The sequence below is a fragment of the Macrobrachium rosenbergii genome, chromosome 29 (genome assembly GCF_040412425.1).
Source record: "Macrobrachium rosenbergii isolate ZJJX-2024 chromosome 29, ASM4041242v1, whole genome shotgun sequence".
Taxonomy (NCBI): Eukaryota; Metazoa; Arthropoda; class Malacostraca; order Decapoda; family Palaemonidae; genus Macrobrachium; species Macrobrachium rosenbergii.
In genome coordinates, this window is record NC_089769.1 from 6,979,160 (window position 1) to 6,997,083 (window position 17,924).

Genomic DNA, 17,924 nt, shown 5'->3' on the forward strand with positions numbered 1-17,924 from the left:
CTAATCTCCTCCTTCCGACTTATCGCATCAGTCCATCCAATAAGTTACCCAAAAAACCATGTAGACATTGTCTACCTTGTCTCAGACACATTTTTGCATTAAACCAGTCACTCGCCTGTCTAACTCTTGTCATTGAAACTTTCAATCACTCAGCAGCTTTTCTTCCATACCTTACATTCTCGTATCTTCCTCATTGCCACGCTGTAGATTCCATCATAAGCGTTTTCTGCGTCCATAGATGCCACGCAGACTTCCCCTATAACAAAGATATAATCTGCATGCCCTCTTCATTGTCTAAACTTGCACTGTTCTTCCCCTATTAGTCCTTCTGTCATCCGTCATATTTCCCTGAGTAAAATCCTACCATGTTATCATTTCATACCTTTATGAACACAGGGCAGTAATAAAAGAGCAATCCGACTTTTTAGCTTCTCAATATATATACCTTAAGAATAAATAAAAGTTCTATGTCTTCTATACCTTAAGAGAACAAAGATCCTTTAGAATTATGCCGATCTAAAAAGTTATTAAGCTGGCAGAAATAAAATTCGCATACAGAGGTAAAATTAATGTATCCACCGAATTCTGGTGACGTAAAAAAAGAAATTCTATTTTATGACGTATATTTATTACGAAAATCGATTCATACAAATATTATGCTTGTACATCATCAGTATTCGACTAAACTCGATAATAAGTTAATTCGACAGTTGATTGAAAAGAAGAGAGAAGAAATACAAAGGGAATCAATCAGCGGCCAAAACCGATGCCACCAAATCCACCAGACCCAACAGGGGGTTTGCACACGTGCTCCTCAAGACACCTGTCGAAGCAGCACTTGTCGACGCCTCCGCACTTGCTGTCGTTGGAGCATGTCTGTGGAGGGGCAAAGCTCCTGACGGGTGGGCACTGAGGCCTGACGGGAGGGCATACACCTGGCTTCACGAAGGGAATGGTGTCAGGCTCGTTGTTGCTCTCGCAGCAGTATGCCTGTCCCTCGGGAGTTCGGCACCAACGTCTGCACGTGTTGGAGACTCCTCCGAATCCTCCTCCAAAGCCTGGGTTGATTCCACCTCCAAAGCCACCTCCAAATCCTGGGTTGACCCCTCCGAAGCCTGGGTTAAAGCCACCTCCAAATGCGGGGTTGAATCCGCCTCCAAAACCTGGGTTGAATCCGCCTCCAAATCCTGGATCGACTCCTCCGAAGCCACCGCCTCCAAGGAATCTGGTGCTGCCTTCGTTTCCTTGCTTGGCTGCGTCGTCTTGCGCTAAGGCGGAAGCTGCCAAACAGCTGACGAACAGAACTTGTAATCCCTGAAGGAAGAATAAAACGAAGCATTTCTGTAAGTGTCATCTACAAACATTGAAAATATTTATACATTCAGTCTATGAATATCATTAAAATATTCATACACATTGTTAAAACATTCCTCATAGAGACGTAAACTGGACACGCACGCAGTTTCAAGAGGTCAGAGTAATAAAGACACGAACGAAAGGGAAAATGCTGCATTTTATGGCTCTATTACCAAGGTAAAAACAGATACTCGGTCTGTTTCTTTGGACGTCCATTTGTCAAAACCAGCTGATTTTATGGCATTCGAGCAACAAATGCAATTTACACTCATGAAAAGGATATGATCTTACAGCATCTGTGCAACATGTGCAGTTTTCAGTCGTTTCATAAATCTTATGCTATTATCCTCTGCTATCATTCATACATAGTCGAGCACATTTACACTGGCTTGAATTTGGGCTGTGACATGTTAGACTTTAAAACACAGGCCCGAACAGATATCTGTATCTAAAGACAATCGTCACTTCCGCTCACACTTTTTTTCACAATGCTAAACGTATAAGATGCACAAACCTTCATTATGTCTTGATGGCTGCTCAACTTTGGATTGAATGCTGCCTTCCTATGAACGCGGCTACTTTATATACCATTCCGTGTTTCCATCTGGGATATCCTAACCCCCACCCCCTCCCCGCTTCCCCCTCCCACCATGGTATTTACGTCCCATGCGTTATCAAAGGAAGCCCGACTGAATGACCTTGTGTCAACTCGACTCGACTTACTTCCGGAGAGGTGACTTCCCAGAAGTACCTGGTCGTGCTTTCGTATTATTACAAGATCTGGCATCTTGAGAACAGCATAGATCGGCCAGCTATAACAAAGAATATAAAGCAATGATATACCTGTGAAAATAATTATGCATGGAAATGCTTGAAGAGGTAAGAGTGTCGTACGGTTTGTTATGCTTCACTAGTCGTCAGTGCGATCAGGGAAGGATGTTTACGTACAGTGAGGAAAACCACGCTTTTATTCATAAAGTATTTTCGTTTACAGAGACTTTACCCTTAAAATGTACAATAATCTTTAATAAAACGTACTTTCTTTTAACTGCGAGGTTTTGCAAATCATCAGAGTCTTCTGAAAGAATACAAACATTCTTGCGTACAAGGCACTTTTTGCTTGGTCATCGTCAGAGAGATTGAATCTTCGTAAGATGTAAAAAAAAAAAAAAGTAAGAATAAATACCCAGAAAGTAGCCACTCTCGGAAAAAAAAATAAGGTCAAAGGTCGCTACGTTATATCCAGTCTGCCAAGGACAGAGAAAGTGGTGCGTTTTCATGAAATTACTTCCTGGCCACCAGCAATTATGCCCAACTTTTGGTCGGGCATCGGCATTGGCGATAACAGGTGGAATTAATCTTTCAGCTCTCGCATCGCCAAACTGAATCAGAAAAGACTGAAGCAAATCGAAGCATATCAGTGATAAAAGAAAGACACTCTTATTCTCAAGCTTTATAGGGAAATAATACCAATAATAACAAGGAATGACAAAAAAATTTAAGACTTTTTTCCTTTGACATGGCAACGAAGTGAAAAAGAAAGATTCAAGTGACAAACATTTGCTATGGTTACTCTTGATATTGTAACAGTTTATAGAACTCACACACCTGAACACACACACACATTATATATATATATATATATATATATATATATATATATATATATATATATATATATATATATATATTTTTATATATATATATTAGTCTTTATATATATATTTTTATATATATATATTAGTCTTTATGAGATTTCCGTGAGTCCCTAGACACAAACTCACACATCTGAATATAAGTATGTATATATATGTGTATGCATGTATGTATGTATGTATACACTAATACACACACACACATATATATATGTGTGTGTGTGTGTGTGTATGTATGCATGGGTTTGTGATTTGCGTTTTTGCAGTGTCCTGCAAACAAAACTGGATTTTACATCGAAGCAGAGCCTTGCACTTTCCCGATAAAATGAGTACTCTTTTCAGGCACAAAAAAAAATAATCAGCCGCACTCTTAACCTTTCCATACACCTGCAACTCAGAGAAAAACACTAATATTACAAAATATAATAAAGTATAAAAGAAAAATAAAAAGTTGTAAGTAACATACGTGATGTTAAATGGCTCTACCGGAGACGGAAAAGGAACATCAAATTCTTTACAAACGTGAAGATTTACGTGGAAAATTGAATGATTTTTTCATGTTGTTATTGGTTGATTTGTCTTAATAATATGTATATCTAATTTCACGACTCTTCATTTGCTAAAAGCCAACCTATTAGTTCTTCTCGTTTTTACTGGTATATCCAGTAGCCCGGTTATTCGAATCTTTGATTACTGCTATTAAGATCAAAATCTGTCCAGTCTAATTATATGTTTAATCCAGGAAAATCATATCTACGCTATATATAGAAATGTTTCTGCACTAACTTAAGGACTTGAGTTTACAAGCACATCCCTTGTAATTTTATTCATTTATGAGAAACAACACTAATGAATCAGACATCACAAATCAAACATTTTTATCTTGTTTGGTAAACTTGGCAAAAGTAGAACACAGCCTGAAGTCTCACATCCTCAGTCCACGCAGTTAGTACCTCGAAAATTTCCCTAAGGGAAAATTTCCAGCATTTTTTTTTCTTACCAGGGTTTAGGCCCTTTAACCTTGATCTAGTTGAAGTTTTCGCAAGCAAGGAAAAAGCTGTATGATTTAGAAATGGGGTCATTTCTTTTAAACTTTACTAAAGACATTTGAGACTTTATGTTAGCCTAATTGGTATTGAGATAAGAGTAAAGAGTTAATGAGTGAAAGTATAAGAATTCAAAGCAACTGCTTAAAAGGATTCGTAATAAAACTAAATTAAAATATCTATTGTGTTAGTAAAATATTAATTATGGCATATCAAAACCATTTTAACTTAGTGAAAATACATCATGAAGACGATAAAATAACGTGAACTTGCCCATTTTTCTTTATTTGATGTAATGTACATCCGAATATGCCTGACGTGAATGATTCTTTGAATGATTTTATTAGGTCAGAAGTTTGTAACTATATTTCTATATTTAAGTTAAGAATCACCATCATTTAAAAAAAATCTTATATTATTTAGGTGCTGAATAAATTTATACAATTCTCAATTGCTGCAGATTCATATATTTTTACTACACTTCCTTTCTGTTCCTTGACACCTGAAAGTAGTAAGATAGTTTCAAAAAGAGAATGAGATATTATTGTTTATGTTTACATGTGACCATGGTAGCGAGTATGTATCTGTGAATGAATGAAATTACTCAAACATTCTACAGGTTTTCTCTCACATTTAATATTTTATAGCTAATATATTCTTTGAAAAAGTAATTGTATTATTGAATAAGAAAAAATTATATTCCTTTGTATGTGTAAATGTACACTATAAAATCCATGAGAGAGCAGAACACTCATGCACATTATTATGTACAGTAATCTCTAAAAATCGCATAAAGATAAATATCGTTTTTAGAGATAGAATTTGGATGTCGGTTAAAATTCCAAATCATTCATGGATTGGGATAAGTAAATAAACAGCCATTTTGTTCAGTGATAGACATTTATTATGAAAATCATCCTTTAAAACGTCACCCTTAAATATATATACTGGCAATATCTAAATTCTTATGACATCGGAAAGAAGTGGACAATAAGTTAAATGATTAGAGGAAACTAATCTTAATTAACGGCCAAAACCGAATCCACCAAAGCCGGAAGATCCAACAGGTGGTTTGCACACGTGTTCCTGGAGACAGGTGTCGAAGCAGCACTTGTCGACGCCACCGCACTTGCTGTCATTGGAGCATGTCCGGGGCGGGGCGAAGCTCCTGACGGGTGGGCACTGAGGCCGCACGGGAGGGCACACACCCGGCTTCACAAAGGGAATGGTGTCAGGTTCATTGTTGCTCTCGCAGCAGTACGCTTGTCCAAGGGGCGACCGGCACCAGCGTCTGCAGGTCTGGGAAAATCCACCGAATCCACCTCCAAATCCAGGGTTGAATCCTCCAAATCCATGGCTGAATCCACCTCCAAAACTTGGAGTAAATCCTCCTCCAAAACCATGGTTGAATCCCCCTCCAAAACCATGGTTAAATCCGCCTCCAAAACTTGGGGAGAATCCTCCAAAGAATCGGGTATTACCTTGATTCCTTCTGCTTTTATCGTCTTGCGCAAAGGAGGAAGCTGCCAAACAGCAGACGAACAGAACTTCTAATAGCTGATGGGAAGAAGACAAAAAGAAGGTAATTTTTTAATCAAACTCTAACGTTCATGTATCGTCTATAAATGAAAAGTCCTCATGGTATGTTATGGCGTTCATTTCATATAGAATATATAAAAATCATATCTTTACGAATTATTATACCTTTATAAAAGCACGCAAAACGATTTCGTACGTAAATATGATCAAGCAAACATATGCTTTCAAGAAGTACCAAGTATTAAGACAAGTGGGGAAAAACTATTGATAGCAAGACTTGATTAATAATAAAGGAAGTACACCGTCTACGCTTAAGGAGAATGTACCACTTTATTCACGTTCAAAACTACCATCAGTCACTTAAATAAGCATATTCTATTCTGTAATGATGGTATACCCACAGTAACTACAACTTAAATATACAACATGAAACTGTTTTACATGAATCTGGACTGGAGCCTGTTACACTTAACCAAACAAACCGGAATGGTTAGTCATTCTACAAGTATGCAAACACAAATAAGTGGTATTGCGGATGCATTTAGCCTATTATTTCCAGACTTTATCAACAACCGTCAGTCTCACTCACTCATCTTCGTCAAAATTTCTTCCAGATTTATACCCAGCGAGTCTAATCTGAAACTATCTTTCCCTGATACTTTTAACTTTCAACCAGTTTCTTTCTGTACTGGTTGGGGTCTCTTGCAAATGATTTACAGTCACTAACTAGGATGTTATTCAACACGAACCTTCATGTTGTCTTGAAAGCTTCCTAGCTATGGTTGAATGGTGACTGGCATCTACCATAGCAGCTTTATATAGCCTCTTTCGCTGGCATCTTGGGCACCATGGGTGGGGGCGGGGGTGGCTGTAAACCCTTCCTCATGGACGCAAGTGACCTGGGTATCTTGGGAAGCCCAAAAGGTTGACCTTTAGTCTCTCAGTGATCCGGTTCATTTCACCAGAGATGTACTTCCAGTTTTACTTGACGAATCAACCTTTTATGATAACATACTTGACTGAAAAATGGAATTTTAACTCGGGTATTATCTGAAGAAGCGAACAAATATTTAAGTTGAAATAAAGACAGTGTACCAACCCAATGTCGAAATAGAAGACAGACATCAATATTCATGAATAACATGAAGAAATACGAGTCATATGATATGTGGCATCTCATTAATCAAGAATGCCATTAGCAGAGCGAGTTACTGGGGATTAACAAAGACACACATCAATACGTGAATTGCCCTCACGTCCAAGGAGCAGAGAAGATGAGCATACGATCGTTTCCAGCATTTCATTTAAGAAATCAACAATAATCTTCACAAAGAAAATGTTCAAGATTATATATATATATATAAAACTCAGATTATATGAATTAATTTTATTTTTTTGTCCTCAAGCTTCGTAAGCTCTTCGTGTTCTGAAGGCCATCACCGGTAAAGAAAAAAAGGGAGCCTTCCTGAAATGGTAAGAAAAACGTCTGTCTGTCAATGACAGAGAAAGTGGCGGTGGTGGCTCCCGTCCTGCCACTCGCTTCCTGGTGATTAGGTCACCACTCGGCAGACAGTGAAAGAAAAAGGGAAGAATATTTCATGAAGGAATGTGTCCGTAGCCGAGAAAGGAGTAGAATTAAAAGGTGCTGAGCAGAAAAAGACGAATGAGACGCGCAATGTAAAACCTTCCAAACAAAGGCATTAATCATTTATGGTGAATTGCTATTAATGCTGTCTTTTTCTTTCTTGACGGTTGCGAGATTCCGTCAGCGATGAAACCGATGGGTTTCCCCGTCAGCCTTGAATTAGTGACTTTTTTCTTTCTTTTTTTTTTACATTTTCTTTTATGCGAGAATCTGGATACAAAATTGCGGTTTTTGTTTATTTTTTTTAATGGTTTCCGGTGTCTGCATGTCAATTTGCACGCTTGCTTTATTTAGAGTTAATTTCAGGATATCCGATTCCTGTGTTGAGTGATTTCGTGATATGCTTCAATTTTTTTCTTTATCTTACTCTGTCTGTCTCTCTGTCCGTTTCTCTCTCTCTCTCTCTCTTTCTTCATAATTTTGGAGCTCTCTCTCTCTCTCTCTCTCTCTCTCTCTCTCTCTCTCTCTCTCTCTCTCACTTCAGTATATTGAAGAATCTTCTATCTCTGTCTGTCTCTATTACTCTCTTCCTCTTCATAATCTCTCTCTCTCTCTCTCTCTCTCTCTCTCTCTCTCTCTCTCTCTCTCTCTCTCTCTCTCTCTCTCTTCATAATAGCAAAGAATCTTCCATCTCGTCTGTGTCTATCTCTTGGTTCGGATTTTAGGTCACGTCTTGAAAGTGGAGAGTTTGAAGAAGGACACAGCTACGAGTGGAAGTCGAAGCCCATGGCTGATTAAAAAAATATATAGGCCTACAGCTTTGTGGAGCAGGCTGCTACCACATGCCTCGGAACAAGAGGCTTTTGGAAGCTTTATGAGTAACTCTCGGTACTTGTGGGTTTCGGGAGGCTTGGATTTGGCCGGGGGAGGCAGGTGGGCAGGGGGCGTGTGTGAGTGTGCCCGGGTCTCACGGTGATAAGGACGTATAAACTGAGCATAGCTCAAGTGCCTGAGTCTCAAATCAAGCGAGCTCAAAATAAACTCATGTTACAGTCGGTAAGTCATAACAGCATTAGTATTTACACGTACTGTATAAAAGTTTTGCGTGCAAATTTTACATTCATACACTTTTTACATATGCTATAATAACCTGTTTACCATTATTACCATTGAAATTCTTATCCCTTTAATAATAATTTTCCCCACATTGAGAAGAATCTGACAGTGTTGTTAAGAAAACTAACAGAAGTAGAAAGTGAAACCATTCCTTGGCTGTGAAGTGTAGAAAGTGGAAGAGTCATAAAACTAAAGGCCCGAAGCAAGAACAGCTGTATCATACCCCAAGCAGGTGGTTAATTTTTTTTTTTTTTACCAGCTAATAATGTAAAGAATTGTGATCCTCTGATGAGTGACTGAGAATTCTTTGTCTGTGCGGCAGCAGAGAAAACCAGTAGAACTATATGAAGGCTACAAAGTCGATCCAAAAGTTTACATCTTGAGTGAAGCGAACACAGGCATTAATGAAAGAATGTAAAAGAAATGTTATTAAGGGAAAGACGAATTCTTAGACCTTGAGAAGGTATCTGAAGAAAACGGGAATATTCAGAGAAGATGGCATACATATGAGTGAGGAAAAAAATGCTTGGAGAAATCTTAGGTCTGGAAGGTGAAATGTTGATAAGAACAATGTCAGGGTCACTTTAGATGACCTGCCATGTCCCCCAGGACCAGGACACATCCCATCCCAAAATAGGGTACCTCGAAAATTCATTGATAGGTTTCCTAAGGGAAAATTGAAGAGGATCTGAAGGACAGTTTTTGGGGCAACTCCAAGTAACTTTCTATCTTTAATAGTTTGAACTCTCTCTCTCTCTCTCTCTCTCTCTCTCTCTCTCTCTCTCTCTCTCTCTCTCTCTCTCTCTCTCACACACACACACACACACACACACGAACACACTCTTTATATATATATATATATATATATATATATATATATATATATATATATATATATATATATATATATATATATATATAAGTGGTTGTGTATCCGTGTGTTAACATAAAGTTGAAATACAGGGAAAATGAATGGATGATGTACAGTGTGCTTTATTAAGGAGACTTGAGAAAGACATTGCATAAACATAAACACCCTGAATAACATTCCTATATATAAAAGAATAAAACTAGGCTCGAACGACGTTACAAGAATGAAATATCTAAATATGCATGAGCGCGAGATGATAACATGCTCTTGTACCGATATTTCTTTCTGCCTAGTCATTTCCTCTCCATGTTTACACTGATATTATACTAACTTCAGCAATTATGTCTATTATCACCTAAGCCTTTTAAGTGTACCTTTCCATTATGAGGAACGAAATGGATGGCTTAAGAGAAAAAACGAAAACATTTCCTTTTTATGTAAACTTAACAAAGGAAACTTTGACGTCACGCATGCGCATTGCATAAGATCTTAACCCAAACATTTCCTCAAAGGAATTTTAAACCGAAGAGCCTGTTCGGTTGGGGACTTCCCCTCCCAAGTCTTACGTGCATGATGTAGTGGCATTTATGTAACGCATGAATATTTTTTTTATTTATTTTTTATTTTGTTAACCGATGAGTCATTTGTGAAGTTCGTGCTGTGGCTGAACTGGTCCTTGGTCTATAACACAAAATTCAGTCGACTGATAAGAGTTAACAATGAAGACGACAAAAATACCAAAAAATATTACACCCTAAAAAAATGCAGGAAGAATTTGGAATCAAGTCTTTTTAAGGCCTTCGTTTCTTTATCTTTCTTTTTGCCTAAGGTTTAAGGATGTTTTGATGCTCGTCAACTAGCTAGTGTCTACACATTTTCATTTTTGAAGCTTGAACAAAATGCGTTTTCTAAACGCTCGGTACTTTGCATAAAATAACAAATAGACAGTTACACTCACCTTGTTTCGTACCATCTAAATATTATTTGTTTTACTTGCCCGCTAGCCTCACCGTTCTTACTGTGCCGGAATTTGTCTTTCCTTGCCTGTCCACAAAAATAATTCTTGCATAATCTTAGTCCAGACCCCGTGTGAATAATCAGTGACCAATGCACTTATGACAACCAAAGTTCTCTCACTCTCCAGGAGGTCCGCTTTCTGTCGTCTCCTGGGGCCATCCGCTGGTCACAACCTCCTTCCACCGTGCCTTCCTTCTCCTTGTCAATCATTTATCCTCCCTGTCACACTACATATCTTGTTTTTGTCTTATAAACGTTGCAAATGAGTCATCAGTCAATTAAACCGCTGGTGATCAGACGCTCAAGCCTTACAGAACTTCATGTCAGATTTGAGGTGAATGTTCCTGGTTACGGACATTTTCCATTTCACAAGACACTTCTTGGAGTTTCTAATAGCTAACAGTCTTCCTAGCCAGGTAGAACTTTCCTGCACTAAAGGAAAGTGTCTTTGCAGTGTGAGATGTCTAATATTTCTTTTCTCATAAATTTTGTTCTGCAGAAATTGTTTTAGTCTCCAAGCCTTTGTTTCCGTACAATATTTGAAAGCTTTTTAGCATTTCGTTTTTACATTCATCTTAAGTCGAAGATTTCCCTGTTCATACATTTTTTTCCATCACAGGAGTGCCCTGATTATTGAGATTGTTTCTCTCTTCACCATCAAGCCTTACCTATTTTTTTGTTTTCTTGTTGTTTTCTTGTTTATTATGTTCTTATCATTGGTACTAAACGTTTTATCTTTTTTCCATATTCTAACTTGTTTCCCATTTCCTTACTACTGTTATGCTCCACCTCGAATTCCACTAAAAAAATGTATTTTTTTGCATAAATTTGTTCATTTTTTAATTATCTGTTATCAGAGACATCATTAATTATGCAAATGAGTAATTCAATTCATTGTGAGGTCAATTTTCTGTTTCATTTACATCAAAATCAAAATGAAGAAAGTTCAATCTACCTGACAAGTAATGATTTGCCCTTTCATTTTGCAAAACATGACAATATTTTAACTGCTTGTTTATGATGCCGCAAAATGCTATATTAGATACGTGATATAGAGTAAGATCTGTGAGAAAGAATGAATACGATTTCACACATTAAAATTTCGTCTTCATCCTGGCGAGTACGGTCGCAGGACTTTGTCTCTGAAGCAGTGAATTTTATTTATGAAAATACAAGACGTCAACATCGGTTTGTGCAACTTTTGTCTTTCTTTGAAAAAACTATTTGTGTAATATTTTCAGAAAGTATCCAGTTATTTTGTGCCATCATTATACTATAAAAATTAAAGAACAGTGACAGTAAGAAATTAGCCTAAAGCAGGATTCACAACCGCTCTCTTGACCAGAACTTGTTTGCCGAGACAAACTCCAAATCAGCTTCGTTTGGAGTCTTCTAAGGTTATGTTCATAAAAAAAGAACTGCTCATTTCAGTGACAAATATTTATTACAAACACAGTCTTGTACAGTAATAAACCGCATTTGATCGTGACATACCTACGACTAAGCTCGACAATAAGTTAATTCGACAGATGACTGAGATGAAGAGAGACAGATGAACCGATTCCGATCAACGGCCGAAGCCGCCAAATCCGCTAGACCCAACGGGAGGTTTGCACACGTGCTCCTCAAGACACCTGTCGAAGCAGCACTTGTCGACGCCTCCGCACTTGCTGTCGTTGGAGCATGTCTGAGGAGGGGCAAAGCTCCTGACGGGTGGGCACTGAGGCCTGACGGGAGGGCATATACCTGGCTTCACGAAGGGAATGGTGTCGGGCTCATTGTTGGTCTCGCAGCAGTATGCCTGTCCCTCGGGAGTTCGGCACCAACGTCTGCAGGTGTTGGAGACTCCTCCGAATCCTCCTCCGAATCCTGGGTTAAATCCACCTCCGAATCCCTGATTGAATCCACCTCCAAAGCCTGGGTTGAATCCACCTCCGAATCCTTGATTAAATCCGCCTCCAAATCCTGGGTTTCCGCCTCCAAATCCTGGGTTGACCCCTCCAAAGCCACCTCCTCCTAGAGCGTTGTTCAGTCCGGACGCCAGACCCCCCAGGAGTCCGCCGAAGAACCGGGTATTGCCCTGGTTTCCCTGGGCACCTTGATTGTCCTGCGCAAAGGCAGTGGCTGTCAAACAGCAGACGAACAGTACTTGTAATCCCTGAAGGAAGGAATAAAAAGAAAAAGGTAAATTTTGCTAGAATTCATGATTGAATTCTATATACTAGGTAATGAAAAATAAATTTTGTAAATAGCCTAATAGACAGATATTTTTTCAGGCTTTTGTTTATATAAATACATTTTCAGTCAGTGACAGCGAGTGATATAAGCAAGAAGAAGAGATACGATCTTTTGATTAAGAAGTGATACCACAGGCTTTAAGTTACATGTAGATTTCAGAAATATCCGAAATTTCATCTATTTTTCAATTTTCTGTCAGTTCAGCCTAAATAATATAACATAACTTTGGACTTGATCACGTTATCCGAAACAAACAGAACACTGATAATTTGTAGATTTAAGTTTTACCGCGTGTGTGCCTTTCCATGGACATAAATAGTTTACCTCCAAATTAAACAGCAAAATTGAAATGACACTTTCACTTTCGTTTGCAACGTATCCTCTCAAGTTTATTGCGACGAATCTGAACTTAATTGTTCTGCTTCTTCCAATTCCTTGACGATCGGGGGACGTATTTATTGTCAAATATGACTTCCACAACTGATCGATTTCTTTTAGTTTCACTTTCCATTAGACAAAGAACAACTGAAAGTACAATGGCCACAAACCTTCATGTCGTCTTGAATGATGCTCGACCTGGATTGAATGCTGCCTATCCACGTCCGAGGTAGCTTTATATACGTTATGCTGTTAGCACCTGGGGTCCCCCGGGGAGATGAGCTTTCTCCCCTCCCACACCCCCACTGGCATTAACGTGCTTCGCGTTATTGTGGGGAGTCCATCTGGGGGATGACCTTGAGCCCTGTGATTCGTTTCATTTCCTGTGGGTCGCGTCGTCTTTGGCACCTGGTTTATTCTGGTGACTAGCCAGTGGATTCACGTGCTTAATAATTCATAGTGGCACGACTTCCTGAAATGGTCAGTGGTTGACAAAGGAAGGAATAAATCGGGCAGTGCTATATTTCTGAATGTGTAATACCATAAATAACTTGACAGCGAACCAATAAAAAGGATTTATAAAAATGAGATAACGAAGCTCTTTTTATTTTTTCGTATGCATCATTATCTCATTCGTGCTATCGTGATTAGGTATTTACAGTTACTGAAAACGACTCACGTGTGTACGTGCAAAACGCTCACATACAGCGGAATACAAAAGATAAATAAAAATAAAGGAGAATTTTTATGAATTTTAATATAAACGAACGTCAGATTATATTACAATATCCATCGGCTTTTCTTGACCCTCTTCTGCTCGTAAATTCTCTCTGAGGCAGTCGGTACCCAGGCGACCGCCAGCAGCCTGCTCTAAGTCACCTTCTGGCGGACGGAATTCCCTAAAAAAAAAAAAAATCACGATCACTGAGACTCTGCGGAAGTGGCTGCCGAGATATTATAATCCTGGTGCTGTCTCTATCATCTTGCAGTGCATTATCAGTGGTGATTCCATTCCGTGAACAATGAGGTTTAGTTTTGCAGTGGCCGTTGTTATCTCCTCTTATTTATAGGCAACATATTGAGAGAAGATCGACAGGAAGTTGCGAAAGAATCCAGCGCTGGTCTGGGTGGAATTTCACGGGTAAAATTAGCAAGGAAAAACTTGTACACCGAGGGTTTATTTATCTCATGTTGCAATGCGTTGATATATTTGATTTTTACTCTTCTGTTCATTTGGATGCTGTTGTCTATTTCAGCATTATTTTTCTCAAATGGTAAGAGTAAAAGGAATGTATTCTTATCAGTAATTAGGATCAGGGACTATACAATGGAATACATATGATTTTGTGCACCTAATTGTCTTTTTAAATCGTCTTGAAAATGCATCAGGTCAATTTGTTATTAACTGAGCCTTATCAGCTCTCTCACTAAATCAACAGGAAAGACACTTCAATCCAAAATTAACATATTTAGGTCGTTTATGTCCATTGCTAAAAGATATCAGGGCAATAGATATACCCTGACTTTCCTTTCCATTTCATTTTCATTTGAGAAATTTCCTGAAACTAACAGCATTTTTTCCTTAAACTCGATCATTTTCCTCAAATAAAGTTACGATTTATAGGAATCAGCTGGAAGGGATAAATAAAATATGATAATACTGAATATGAGGTTTTATGTAATGTACCATAGTCATAAAAATCCTCCCTATGAAACCAGTGTAGAAGGAGCTCATTCCTCTCGTAAAATTGAGGAAATTCTCTTTTATGAAGGTTTATGTAATTTACTTCAATCATGAAATTTCCCTCTCATGAAGCCTTTGTGAAAGGAGCCAAGTCCTCACGTAAAAATAAGGAAATTATTAAATTCATTACATGAGTAATGGATTACTTAATGAAACCGTAGTACAAAAGGAAATATTAGGAAGGAAGATCCACGCCTGTAATGTTAGGGAAGTCCATGTTAGCCTTTCGTAATACAATAGTTACCCCGGGTCGACGACTACCTGATAGAGAGACGAAAAAGTCTACGGACAATGCACTTCATCTCAACCATAGTCTAAATTCTTCGAGGATCTATATCTCTAATCCAATCATTCTCTCTCTCTCTCTCTCTCTCTCTCTCTCTCTCTCTCTCTCTTTCTCTCTCTCTCTCTCTCTCTCTCTCTCTCTCTCTTGGTTTTGAGAGTTCTTGTATTAGTGTAAGGATAATGAACTTTCTGAGGTAGGTGAATAATGCTGGTAATTCTGAGGTTTCACAGGTAGATTACAAATAGCTGTGACTTTCATTTTCCTTCTCCGGAGTCACCTTTCCGGGGGAAATGGCTTAAATATTTACTACCCTTAATATCTACTGTTTCCTTGGGCATAAAAATATAGGTCCATATTATACCTTTACTATGTATATCACCCAAAACAAACTCTATATATATCAAGTAAACTTTACCACAGAGGTCCCACAAACAAAAGGTATGCTGTGACAATCGAACAAAATTCCTGTACGTTGAAGAAATCAAGAAGGTTATTCATGACCTTCAAATCGAAAACTCGTTTGTTATTAATAAGCCAAAAACCATCGTTATTTCACTCATTAACCACTTCGCAGACAGAAAACAAAATCAAATGAGTGTTTGCTGATTAACATAAATAGATGGTGCAGAAATCTTTGCTGAAGACCCGACTTACAGAATTAGGAAAGTTCGGAAACAAGAGAAAAGTGGATTATAATATTTAAGGGAGAAAACAAACAAACCGAAACTTTCAGACATTGTGAACAAGAATGTCTTAAGATCCATTCTAAAAAAAGGCAGCCTGGTTAGATCGACCTCCAGGTAAACTTCATTAACAACAACCCGAAGTGGACGCCTCCGAGGGTCACGTCAATCAAATTCAGGGCTTTCATTCATCATATGATCAACACACAGCGCGTAGTTTCAAATCCTTCAGAATCGTTTTGCTCCCCTTCTAAACAGCCTTCGTTTTCCTCATTTTGCAGAGTTCAGAATAACTGCTGTTTCAGAGGGAGGTATGTGGTCTTACCAGGATCTTTTCTTTGTTATATTTCTCTCTCTCTTTCTCTCTCTCTCTCTCTCTCACACACACACACACACACAGACACACACACACAGACACACACACACGCAAACACATGTATATACACACACAGGCACATACAATCACAAACAATGACACAAACACATATATATGTGTGTGTATAAATACACAAACACATATACGTGTGTGTCAGTGTTTGTGCGTATGTGTGCTTGTGTGTGTCAGTGTTTGTGCGTATGTGTGCTTGTGTGTGCATACATGTGCTTGTGTGTGCATACATGTGTTTGTGTGTGTGTGTGTGTGTGTGTGTGAGAGAGAGAGAGAGAGAGAGAGAGAGAGAGAGAGAGAGAGAGAGAGAAACATATTAAATTTAGTAACTGATTCAAGTAAAATAAAAAGTCATTTAGATTCAAGGCGATAACCATCAAGAAAGCTTCTTTAACCTTGAAGTAAATTTACTGAATTTTTAATTGTTATTTAAAGGTCTGACCCAGTCGGCAAAGAGAGCAGACAACGTCATCTGAGCTTGCTTCTCTAAAGGTTAAATAAAGAAAACTATAAAAGGAATAAGAAACTGTACATTGATGAAGATATAGTAAATAAGATTAAGTGTCTTCGTAAATTACTGAAGCTTACTCAAGCTTTCACAATGCTTATTTGATGTTTGGATTTTGTGACTCATGCCAAGTTAAAGGAAAAACCTTTGGAAAACCCGAATAAAATGTTCGATAATTACTAGCCACGCAGCTTATGGCGTAAAATAAGAAATCATGTTTTAAAAAAATTCTTTTTTTTTAAAGAAAATATAGATTTTTTATTTTTTCTTGTGTTTTTCAAAAATATTCATATAATGAGAATGATTTTATCTTTGCGCTTGTAATAATAATAATAATAATAATAATAATAATAATAATAATAATAATGAAAAGCAGAATCAATAACCACACAATAATTTTCTGACCTTGAATGAAATTCAAGTATGCAACTCCTTTTGACAAATCGAGAAAATATCGAGTTTCTGCAGGGAATTTTTACGCATAGAAGCCTCAATTAAGCACTGGAAATTTTCCAGTTCGGATTTTATAAATTAAAAGATATTAGTCAGTAGAATCCCTTCAGTACCAAGAAAAATATGGTGATTTTGATGCGTTTTAGATACGGATCTTGAAAGTTACAAGTGTTAACTTTCAAGATACGTATCTAAAACGCATCAAAATCACCATATTTTTTCTTGGTACTAAAGGGATTCTACTGAATTTTAACTGGATTTTGTGTCAAGTAACGTAGCCGACAAAAACGACAGAGACAGACAGACAGACAAACCGTCAAACAATATAGTACACTCACTCAAAAATGTGTTGCAACGTACTTCATAACTTTTCGAACAGTTTATAATAGTAACGTCTGGCGTTATTTGGCAACTCCGCCGTAACCTTAAGGGCACTTTCCAATGATGCCTCTTCATAATTTTGATACAAAATGAAAATTCACTTTAAACATCTTAGGTGGACAATATAGCTCGTGGCAAAACATCTCATGAAGGGATTTACAATACTTAATTATATACTGGTAGTTTAATACTGTCGTGACAGAAGGATAAATGTACAAATAAGAATACTTTATAATGAAAATAAATATTTATTGATGTGTGTGTGTCACATATTATTACTAAAGGAAACGTATGCTGTTTTGATCATTCAACGATGATGTTATAAATAAGAATTTATCTTCCAAAACCGAATCCACCAAAGCCGGAAGACCCAACAGGGGGTTTGCACACGTGTTCCTCAAGACACCTGTCGTAGCAGCACTTGTCTACTCCTCCGCACTTGCTGTCGTTGGAGCATGTCTGAGGAGGGGCAAAGTTCCTGACGGGTGGGCACTGAGGCCTGACGGGAGGGCATACACCTGGCTTCACGAAGGGAATGGTGTCAGGCTCATTGTTGCTCTCACAGCAGTATGCCTGTCCCTCAGGAGTTCGGCACCAACGTCTGCAGGTGTTGGAAACTCCTCCGAATCCTCCACCAAAGCCTGGGTTGATTCCACCTCCAAAACCACCTCCAAGTCCTG

At 38.1% G+C, this 17,924-nt stretch overlaps 4 protein-coding genes across 4 annotated transcripts in view; all 4 read right to left on the reverse strand.

Annotated features, from left to right (window-relative positions):
- Positions 1-623: 623 nt before the first annotated feature.
- LOC136854383 (uncharacterized) lies at positions 624-1,932 on the reverse strand. The gene is made up of 2 exons (XM_067130685.1): positions 1,871-1,932; positions 624-1,314 (listed from the first exon to the last, which is right to left on the reverse strand). Exons 1-2 carry the CDS (start codon positions 1,874-1,876, stop codon positions 751-753), a joined length of 570 nt encoding a protein of 189 aa, XP_066986786.1. The 5' UTR covers positions 1,877-1,932; the 3' UTR covers positions 624-750.
- Positions 1,933-4,945: 3,013 nt separating this feature from the next.
- LOC136854384 (ATP-dependent RNA helicase glh-2-like) lies at positions 4,946-6,399 on the reverse strand. Its single transcript, XM_067130686.1, has 2 exons — positions 6,346-6,399; positions 4,946-5,614 (listed from the first exon to the last, which is right to left on the reverse strand). The coding sequence occupies exons 1-2, from the start codon at positions 6,349-6,351 to the stop codon at positions 5,081-5,083; spliced, it is 540 nt and encodes a 179-aa protein (XP_066986787.1). The 5' UTR covers positions 6,352-6,399; the 3' UTR covers positions 4,946-5,080.
- A 5,208-nt stretch (positions 6,400-11,607) lies between these two features.
- On the reverse strand, positions 11,608-13,111 carry LOC136854548 (uncharacterized). Its single transcript, XM_067130894.1, has 2 exons — positions 12,972-13,111; positions 11,608-12,343 (listed from the first exon to the last, which is right to left on the reverse strand). The coding sequence occupies exons 1-2, from the start codon at positions 12,975-12,977 to the stop codon at positions 11,753-11,755; spliced, it is 597 nt and encodes a 198-aa protein (XP_066986995.1). The 5' UTR covers positions 12,978-13,111; the 3' UTR covers positions 11,608-11,752.
- A 4,361-nt stretch (positions 13,112-17,472) lies between these two features.
- LOC136854385 (uncharacterized) overlaps positions 17,473-17,924 on the reverse strand; it is a 1,265-nt gene continuing 813 nt past the window's right edge. Inside the window, exon 2 of the mRNA XM_067130687.1 lies at positions 17,473-17,924. This exon is cut by the window's right edge and continues 142 nt beyond it. Coding sequence (XP_066986788.1) covers positions 17,578-17,924 — 347 coding nt within the window. The 3' untranslated portion in view covers positions 17,473-17,577.